We start from the raw sequence: 10217 nt of genomic DNA, 5'->3' as shown, positions 1-10217 counted from the left end.
AGAAGGACAGCTACAGAGCTCTTAATAAAACCATTTACAAAACAGCTGCAATACTTGGTAACAAAGGTGTCTAATGTGTGGGATACAGGCTCCAAGGTGCACCCACAGCTGTGCTGGGAAGTGGGCAAGGGAGTGGGTGGCCCTGTCAGGGGCTGACGAGGATTCTTTACCTTGTGCCTGCTTTTGGGTCAGGGAAGTGTTGTAAAACAACTTTCAGATTAGCTCTGTCAGGATTGACACAGGAAGAAGCACCTTAAACTAAACTTTTCCATTCTGAGCTGGACTCTTCTTTCCAGGTACACCAGCTTTTACCACAGAGCTCCAGGCATGAGGAAATGACAGTTTTCTAAGAGCTGATATGGAAATATGGGAGAGTCTTACCCTACTTAAAACTCCTGCTTACATGAGGACTTCCCTTGAATTTTTTTTTTTTCCAGTTTAGTGTCAGGTTCTTCACCCAGTCTAGCAGTGCTGCCCAGGTAATTGCTGGGAGTCCGTAATGCAGGAGGACTGTTTAGCTCAGCCTGCCTGCCAGCCGGAGGAGCTTGGCTCTGTTCCCTAGAGGATCTCTCTGGCTCCTTTCCTACTGCAGGGGAGTCTGGTGCCGAGGGCTGGTGATCTGGTCTCATGCCCTGTGCAGGCCCATGGCGTGGTGCTTCCTCTGCATTTGTTCCCTCTAATCTGGGACAGTGTGAGGCGGTTCTTGCCCTTCCTGGTGGTGGGTGTTCCCAAAGCTCCATCCACACCAGCTTCGCTCTCAGCCACAGGTCTGGGAAACTGCTGATGGAGACAGTTCCTTGGTGCCCTTTGGGTGCTTCAGAGGTGACTGAAGGGGAAAACAGCCAGCCTGGGACTGCTGCAGCACAGAGGCAAGTCCTGGGGACTGGGATCACAGTGCTGAGGACTGCAAGTAAGAGAGAGATGGGGTCGGGGGACAGAGAGGATAAGGAAGAAATCTCAGAGCCAAGGGGGTTTCACAGTTGAAGAGGCCACAGTATGTGGGAAAGGAGAATGTTCGTGAAGAGTAGAGGAGAGAGTCTGCTTGGTGAGGAAAAGGGGCTTAGGAAACTTGAAGGGAGGGACACTGTGGTGTCCAATGCCTGACTACTGCGGATAGTTGTTGTTTGGTGACAGTGTTGAGAGGGAAGCCACAGCTGGAGGGGAACTGGGGCAGGAGGTAGTCCCTGTGTGTGGTGGCCATCAGAGACACAGTACGGGGAGTTCAAAGGGGTCTGGACATGGGAGGACAGGGTAGAGCAGTATGTACCTCATGTTCTGTAAGCTGTACTCAAGGGGCCTGTAGCTGTATGGTATGAGGAGCATGGGGAAGGTTGAGAGGTGTGTGATAAAGGACCAGGGCTGTAGAAATGGAAAGGGAGGCCTGTGGTATGGACATGAGAAGCAGTGGAAGTTGTGAAGCAGCATCAGTGGGTGTTAAGAGGGGGTGAAAGCTGAATGGGAGTGGGGAGCCTGGGAGGGGTACAAGGGCACACGCCAGCTGGGACTGGGAATGTGGGTGCGTGGGGAGTGCCAGGCTGTGTGTGAGACGACGTGGATGTAAAGGACAAACCCAAACGCCCCCACAGGCGGTGGGGCTCGCGGTGCGCGCTCCCGGGGGCCACGCACTCAGCCGAGGCACAGCAGGGGCGGACGGGGCCAGTTCCAGCTGGGGGTGGATCTCCTATGGGTACGGGGTCTGGCTTGGGGCAGGGTCTGGGCCGACCCTCCCGGGGTGCCCGCTGAGCCCGGTCCCGTTCCACCGCGGTCCCGGTGCCGGCCCGCGCAGCCCCGCGGGGCGCCGGTTCCGGTTCCGGCGGGGCCGGGGCGGCGGGCGGGGCGGGGCCGTCGGGCCGAGCCTGCGCCGTGCGGGCGGGCGGTGCTGGTACCCGCAGAACAAGGGGCGCGGGGGGCCCGGGCGTGCGGAGGCCGCAGCTGGGCCGGGGCGCGGGCAGGGGCCGGGCCGGGGCCGGGGGTCCGCGCCGGGGCGGAGGAGGCGGCGGAGGCGCGGGCGGGGGCCTGGCGGCCGGGCAGGGGCGCCATGGCGGCGGCCGAGACGAAGATCATTTACCACCTGGACGAGCAGGAGACGCCGTACCTGGTGAAGCTGCCGATCCCGGCCGAGCGCGTCACCCTCGGCGACTTCAAGGGCCTCCTCAACCGCCCCAACTACAAGTTCTACTTCAAGTCCATGGACGACGACTTTGGGTGAGCGCGGGCCCGGTCTCCGGTCTCCCGGGGCCACGCGTGGAGCCAGGGCCCCGTGGGCCTCCCCAGGGGGCCGCCGGGGGTCACCCGCCCCTCTCGGGGCTGGGGCCGGGGCCAGCTCCCCCCTCCGGGACGGCGGGGCCGGGACCCCCAGGGTAGGGAGGTGCCCTGAGGGACTGGCGGTCCGAGTGGTGCCCGGCGTGGGGAGGGGGATCCGCATCCATCCCCCATCCCCACTGCCTTGCCTTGGAGCGGGTGGGGATGGTGTCCCCCTTGGGTTCGATCTGCGGGGGACACACCCTCCGTGCGCCCCCCGTACCTCTCTTGGGAGAAGCTGGTGGTGATACCCCCCCGTGCACGTTCTCTGGGGCTGGTGGTCCCTGAGTGCTGCCTCCGGGTACAGCCCCCCATCTTCACTGCCCTCATCAGCTCTGGGGAAGTTGCCCCCTGGTAACTCCCCTGTGAGGCACCTGGGGTATCCCCTTCTCTGGGGCTGTAGAGACACCTTGGAGGAGATCACTGCCCCCATCTGAGGGTTGCCCCCTCCACGTGCTCAGGATGTTTGGCCAACACCTTGACCGAGAGGGCATCTCCCATCTTGGGAGTGTCTAAGGGTCGTGTCCCCCCCTTGTGTCCTACTCGGGATTGTTATTCCCCACCTAAAGGGCCTGGGCATCTCACACTGTGCCTGCCTGGGGAGGGTGCCCCTTGTTCCCTCCGCCAGAGGGGCGTGGGGACAGTCCTGCCTCCATCAGCCCTCCTCAGGAAGTGGATCTGGGGGCAGTTTTGTTCTCCTACCATCCATTTTGGGGAGGGACATCCATTTTGGCAGCTTTGTCCTCTGCATCTTATCTCTGGGAAGAATGGGTAGAGGGGATGAGCTTTCTCCTCTCCTGCCTCCGTGGAGAAGGAGAGCTCTCTACGTGCTGCCCATCTCTGAGCCAGGGGTGTGTGCAAGACCCACTGTGCCCACATACATGTCCCATCCTCGAGATGAGATGTCCTGGGCTAGATCTCCGGGATGGATCTGGATGGAAGAGGGGTGCAACCTGCCTTGCATCCCATCTCCTTCAGGGCAGCTCTCTTCCAACACTGGTATTTTCATTACTTCTTCTGTGATACTCTTTGGTTCTTCCCATCATGGGTGGCTGTTTGGAGGTGAGGAGATATGTTCTGTCCCTTGTTTGGATGTTTTACTGACTGATCTTCTGGGGAGCCCCTGCTCTCTCCTATCTGTGTAAAGCTGGTGACTGTTCTGGGGAACAATTACCATATGAAGCCAGCTCTCTGTAAGACCCTTTGTCTCCCTTTTGTCCAGAGTCTTCATACATCTGACTCTCCTCTAGCCTTTTTCAGGACTCTGTTTCCATCTTAAAAATGTAGCTTCTCTTGTCTTCAACAATGTGTGACCCTTTACCATTCCTAGCACTTTGGTATTTGAAGGAGTTGCATGATCCTCCTTCCTCTGAATTTTTTTCTCCCCTCTGAAGATTTAGTGTTTACAGTAGGTCTTGTGTATGGAGCTGGGACTACAAAGTGTTTTCAGTTTTATAGTCTTCCCAGTGTCTTCTCCCTGCACCAAATACCTCCCTAGGCTGTGATTTTGGCTCGTACCCCACATTGAACAGGGCTGGGCCTGTTTGGGGCTTGGATGAGATCGGTGTGGCTGCCTCAGCAGGGGGTGCTCTCCCCTCCTCAGCCAAATTATCCCAGTGCCCAGGTTCCCGTTAGTTTGAGAGGTGCCAACTTTCAGATGAGGCTTGAAATTTGGAGTCACTCCTTTGACCACAGTCTGAGACTCTTTGCCTCCCTAAATTCCTGCCGACCCACTGGAGAGCTTTAGTCCTCAGAAGCTTCCCCATTCTCTCCTGGCAAATAGAAGTCTCCAGCCCTCATTTTCCATAAATTTTCTCAGCAGTATCAGTTGTCTGTGGATCATTTCCTGTCCCTCAGCTGTTGAGTAGCACTGGGTGCTATGAAACAGCTGCCTCTCCCCATCTTGGAGGAGACCATGTTCATTGGTGGGAGAAGTGAATTCTCCATGCATGCTGTTTGTAAACAAATGCTTTGGGATCCTTTGAAATGTTGTTCTTGAAGTGAATTCAAACTTGTCTTGAATGAAACATTGCCATGTGGGTGGGAGAGAGTCTGCGTAACTATAAACAAAGTTTAGTAATAAATAGCAGCATCTCACATTGGGAAGAAGGGTCTGGTGGCAGCAAAGTTCTGTGCTGTGCTTTTTCATCATCCTCTGTTTCTTTAAGGCTCCACAAGAGGAGGCAGATGGTAGATTAACAAAACTCAATGATAAAACAGCATAGGGAGTTGATGTGGATGATAGCAGGGAAAGGGGAAAATCACTCAGGAAGACACAGCGAGTTTACTTGTTGGAAATGCTTGGGATGAGATTTTTGCTGGGACCAGTTCAGCTAATTTGTTTCGGAAGAGTGAACCTCTCTGGAAGGGAAGGTCAGCTGAGAGGGGTTGGGGGCTGTGTGTGGGCAATCCGTTCCTTGGAGAAGTCCGGTGCAATGAGTTGTGCAGTTGGAGCAGCACGTGCAAGGCCTGGTGAAAGCCTCTCATGGTGTCACCATGGATGCTTCATCAGGAAAGCTGTCTCTGCTCCTTTCCAGAGACCTGAAGAATGTGCTGGTGGTTGGCTGGAGCCTGGTGGGAACAACCAGAGCAGTCCAGCTGCAGCCTTGTCTCTGAGAAGCCCTGAAGCCCCAGGCACCGCTCAAAATAGAATCATAGAATCATTTTGGTTTGAAAAGATCTTTAAGATCATTGAGTCTAAACAAAAAATTTCATGATCCCCAGTAATTGATGTCTATGAGAAAGCAAGCCATGGGTCTGCAGGGACAGAAGGGCAGGAGGCACCTCAGTTGCTTGACTGTAAATGCATGGGCAATTAGTGAAAACCAGGAGGTTAACAATGGCTGCATTCAGAAGCTGTGTGACAGGGAAGAGTGTTTCACTCTCACATGTGTGTTCCTCTCAGCCCCATCCCTCAGGATGCCCTATGCCTGGCTTGTGCTGGCAGATTCTGGCCTGGGCTGGTATCTGTCAGCTGGGCAGTGTCCAGAAGTAGAACCCAGGGCAAAGCCCCTTCATGAGAGTTGAGGTGGATGACCTTAGGGCAGCTGATCAATGAGTAGGATGCCTGCAGATTCCATGGCTCTGCTTTTCATCAGTAATTGAACCTTTTGCAGGATCCATGTGGCATAAAACTAAGTTCTCCTCTCATCTGTTATTGGGAATGGAGGCATCTCACCTTCCAGGGCCAGCTGGAGCAAGACATGGTCCAGTGTTTACCTCACCTTTGTTTCCCCATCTGAATCTGTTTCTCCTTCTTCCTTCTTTTTTCCAGGCTGTGGATCTTCAGCTTGGCATTCCCTTCAGCTCATCCCCAAGGCAATATTACAGCCACAGTCTTGGTGTGTGGGATTTTTCATTCTTTTGTTTATCTTGTTAATATTTGTTTGCTCTGAGAATCAGGCGGTGATGGAGCAACTTCAGTGTTTACATCTCCTTGAAAATGTGAACTGAGGCTCCCTTGGGTGGCTCTGAAGTTACCAGTTAGTGCTGGGCTTCAAATTAAGAAGACCCCAGAGTGGTGTCCCCTCTGAGGGGGAACAAGGAGAAATAAGAAGATTCCATGCACCTGGTCCTGGGGAGAGGAATTGTGAGCAGCAGGAAGGCTGCAGTGTTTCATTGCCTGTTTTATCCAGTGTGCAGTGGGCTACAGCTGCACATAGCAGGGTGTAGATATTTGTGCCCTTCTTGGGCTTTGTGTTTTGCTAATCCCAGAACTGAAGGCACGTGGAGGAGATCAGCCAATGGATGGAGCAAGTGTGGCAGTGCAGAGATGTGGTGCACTCTTCTTGGACCTGAGATGCTTTGTGTGAGTGTGTCTCACCAGGAAGTGTGGAACTGCCCTTGGCCTGCTAGCCTTGTTCTCATTAGAGAAGGAAGGTTTTTTCCTACATCTTCAGTCTTTTTATGAAACATTTTACAGGTAAGAGGTACGTGCTGGTCATCAGGAGAGCACCTTAGATCAGTGCAGTGCTGTCACCACTTGTGAGATCCGTGTTCTCCATCAAACCACCTGCAGGTTTCCCATGGGGTTTAGAACAGACTTTTTAATTTCTGTCTTTTTTTTTTTTCTAATCTGTAAGATGGAATTTCCAACTGTGCCTTGTCTTGTCTGATTGACACTGGGGGCTTCTTGTGTAAACACTTGTCTGGATCTTACCATGATAGAGCCCTCAGTTCCATAGAGGTGCTGCAAGAACAGGACTTAAATTCTTCTGGGCACCTCTGCAGTTGGGAAGGGAATAACCATGCTGATGGACTGTGGTAGTTTGTAGTTTGCTAGGACATGGGCTTCAGTCATGTGTAAAGTGTTATCTCCTGCTCAAGTCCATCATGAGAAATATACCTGCCTCTGGGCAGCATGGACCTTCTCACCAGCCAGATAGGGTGCATGTTCACCCCAGCTGAAGTACAGGTTTGGCTCTTCATTTGTCCAGGTCGCTGGTACAACTGTGAGGATATTCTTAAATCCGTTGAAATGTGCTTTCTTTTGACTTATTTTGTTGCTCATTTTCTGTCAGTGGAAAGGTGTTCCCACAGGAGCACACTGAAGTTTAAACTAAACTTTTCAAAGCAGTTTCGGTTAAATGAGTGCAGTTTCTGTGTCCAGGTAAATCCTTGGCACCTGGTCTGAAGTTCCATCTCATCTTTCCTTAAATTCTGGAATGCCTGAAAGTGTGAATTTCTGCATGTGGAGAAAGCACTTGGGTGATCATTTTGCTTATCTCCACTAGGCCACCTCCTGTCTTCTAGGCCAGAGAGCAGAAAGGCCATGTTGTCCTGCAAGGGGACCATCCTTCTCTCCCCATCCTACTGATTCTGCATTGCTGGGAGGACACCAGAGATCCAAGGTACAGTGGTGGAATGGTGCTGCTCCTCCTTCCACTGCTGGTTTCTCTCTTGCAGGTCTTGATTCCAATTTTAACTTCAGAGCTATGGTGAGTGATTCCTTGGCCTCAGCTGTGAAGTGAAAATTGGTATCCAACTAATCACTAGCCCAGTATCTTATCCAGACCTGCTTAATTATCACCTGCTCTCCAAAGCCTGGTATGAGGCAGTGATTAGGGCAACGCTCTGAAGGCAGAACAAAGCGGGCGCTGCTGGAATTCCCAGTGCAGGGGTCAGATGCCATTGGTATTTGGCGACCTCATCCCCTGCACATGTGCATGGGGAAGCGCTTTGACGCTCACTGAAAGCCCGAGTGATTTATTTTTATTGCAAGGTCTTTTTGAAATTGATGCCAGTGGTGACTGTCCTTCTGGCTGGAAGTGTTGGGAGCTGGGGAAGGGATCCTAGATTTAATAAGCAGTGTCAGTCCCTAAGCAGTGGTGAGCGCTGGCGTGGTGCCCCTGCCTTTTCTGCCAGCTCTTTGAGTGTGAGTTGGGGGATTTGTTTTATTTTGATTTTTGGAAACTTTTTTTAAAATTTATTTTTAATTTTAAATTGGAAACTTTTACTGTCTGCAGAAGACCTTTGCTTGTCCCTGGTGGGGACTGCTTCCATGTCAGCATGGATTGCATGCTGGGAGAGATTGGCAAGAGGTCTGAGAGTGAAAGGGCCTATAAAACTCCCTTACATGCTTTTGTCTTTTGTAGTGGTCTGAGAGACAGCATCAGCCCTGCTGAAAGGTGGCCACTTTTCTCCAGCTTGTGGTCAGTCCCTGTCTTTCTGTGTGGAGGGCAGCATTTTCCATGTGACAGGCCACAGCACTCCATCTGTTGTGCTCCCTGCTCCAGAGGAAGCATGTTTCCCTGCCTGCTCCTGTGAGGTGTGCTGCCCTGGTTAGCAAGGGTCCACCAGCACTTATTTCAGATATTTTACATGTAGGTCACTGCAGCCTGTCCTCTCCTGGGCTGCTGAGGATTTGGCAGGGAGCTGCTAACCACTGTCTGTGCTTGTGGTGGGGAGTTCCTGTAATGCTGCCCGTGCTGGGGGTGGCCCATGGACACTGAAGCTGATCCTCACTGGAGCTGCTGCTGGAGGCTGTTCCAAAGTATTATGGCAGTGGTGGTGGGGGCCACAGCAGGGCCAGGGCTGAGGTGCAGATGGAGAGGGTTAGTTGACAGTATTCCCTGCTTCCTTGGGTTGTATTGTCTGTGCCTGGCAGTGTGTGTCCTGCTGTTCAGACCCAGCTAGTACTGACTCTGTAGGTGTCCGACTTTCTCAGTTGTGGTTGGAGCTGTGCTCCAAAGGCCACAGTGGATGGCAGTCATAGCCTGGTTTCTTTGCCCAGGGGTGGCATTTGGAAAGCCAAGTTAGCCAAATCAGGCTGCAGACCAATTTCCCTGAGGCTTTGTCTGTACTATGCAAACAATGAAGCTTTACAACAGCTATTTGAACTTGTTTGCAGCCAGAGCTGGTCAGAATTTTTTTTGACTGAATGTGTTTTCTCCCAAAATATGGTGTTATGTTGAAGCCAGCATTTTCTTGGAGAGGTATTGTTTTCAGTTATGTTTTTGATGAGAATGTTTCTTAATTTTAAGCATCTCTTGTCATCTTGGGGGGGAAAAAAAGAAAGAAAGGTCAAAAAACCTTTGCTCAACCATGAGAATGCAGCTGTTTTGATGCAGTTCAGTGTTTTGAAATCATCTGGAGGACTCTGGGCCTCCAAATTCCAGCACAGAGCAAAAGCCTACCTCGATGTCTCAGAAATTGCTGTGAAGTAAATCAGTGCACCCTGACTGTGGTGCAGGGATGGAGACAGATGGTCCATGAGCCCAAGGCTGATCTGCTTGGAGCTCTGGGCCTTCAGTAAGTCCCTCTTCTTTCTCCAGCATGCTCCTGACCTCCTCCTCCTATGATTTCCCCACTTGGTCTCCCAGCAGGCAGAGATTTCTGGGTCTACAGCCTGAACTCTTGAAGGTGGAGGCAGCCCCCCCCACCATGCATTCGGGGATGCTCAGGGGAGAAGGGTGCTGCGAGTATAGGCAAAGAAAATCTGGTTTCCCCCACAGCTTTTCTGCTGCAGATATGGGTTTGGTTTTGATCCTCTCTCAGGGTGGGCATCAGGCCCTCCACCTAGACTTGACGCTGTGTAGGTAGAGGTGTAGGGAGCATAGTTGAAATTCCTCAAGTCCTTTTTGAGCTCAAAGTACTTAAAGTGGTGGGAAGGCTCTTGCATGTGTGCATGGCAGTTGCTGAACTGTTCTGAGCTGAGGATATCTGCTGTAATGAATTGCTACTCCTCCACCCTTGACTGCATCCAAACAGATAGAACAATGTTGTGGTTTAGGACATTTGATCTGTGTGAAAGCCCATGAAGGGGAGCTGGGCTTGCAGAACACAGCAGAGACTGTGCCTGCAGGAAATTGCCTTCGTGTCGCACCAGCTTTGCATCGTGCTGCACATCTGATGATGCAGCAGCCCGGACTGTGTGTTTTTGGTGTTTCCTATTGATTTCCTCCTCTCTCCATCCCTTGTTTGTTATTCAGAGCCTGCCCTTCTGACCTGTGCTGGATGGATGGTTGTTTTCCAGAAGGGGGATGTGGCACCACGTGGCTGTGTTACTGTTTGCCCCGCTGGTGTTGGCTTGTTAGGCAGCAGCTGGCAAGTTAAATAAAACTTAATCCTGCTGGTGGCTGCCGTTGGAAATTTTTGGACCAAATCCTTTTGCGAAGGCTTTTTGGAAGGCGTTGAAATAAGGTACAAATCTGGGAATTAGTCTAATCTCTGTGACTTTGTCTGCTTTGTCCGTGTGCTTATCTGTATAATGCCATGGTGGCCTTAGGAGAGTGTGTGAGCTCTTGGGCTGTGAATATCACTGTCTCCAAGGACTGCATTAGCTTGCAGAGCTGAAGCATTAGTATCTCCCTGAGCCCCTGAAGCTCTTGGTTTCACTTGTTTCCATCCGCTGTGTTGTTACTGTTGTAGCACTAATATTAAATCTATCCAGGAATGGGCTGGAACTCTCTGGAGGT

General features: G+C 52.1%; 1 protein-coding gene across 3 annotated transcripts in view; it reads left to right on the top strand.

The window, feature by feature from the left end:
• Positions 1–1992: 1992 nt before the first annotated feature.
• Positions 1993–10217, top strand: part of DVL3 (dishevelled segment polarity protein 3) — a 32413-nt gene continuing 24188 nt past the window's right edge. For all 3 annotated transcript variants that reach the window (XM_017810544.1, XM_017810543.1, XM_017810542.1), the window contains exon 1: positions 1993–2205. In XM_017810544.1, coding sequence (XP_017666033.1) covers positions 2039–2205 — 167 coding nt within the window. In that variant the 5' untranslated portion in view covers positions 1993–2038. The remainder of the gene's footprint in view (positions 2206–10217) is intronic.

This window comes from Lepidothrix coronata, unplaced genomic scaffold (genome assembly GCF_001604755.1).
Source record: "Lepidothrix coronata isolate B3197 unplaced genomic scaffold, Lepidothrix_coronata-1.0 Scaffold29, whole genome shotgun sequence".
In the NCBI taxonomy this organism is placed as follows: domain Eukaryota; kingdom Metazoa; phylum Chordata; class Aves; order Passeriformes; family Pipridae; genus Lepidothrix; species Lepidothrix coronata.
The sequence above is the reverse complement of the archived record's forward strand: the minus strand, read 5'-3'. Positions and strand labels throughout refer to the sequence as shown.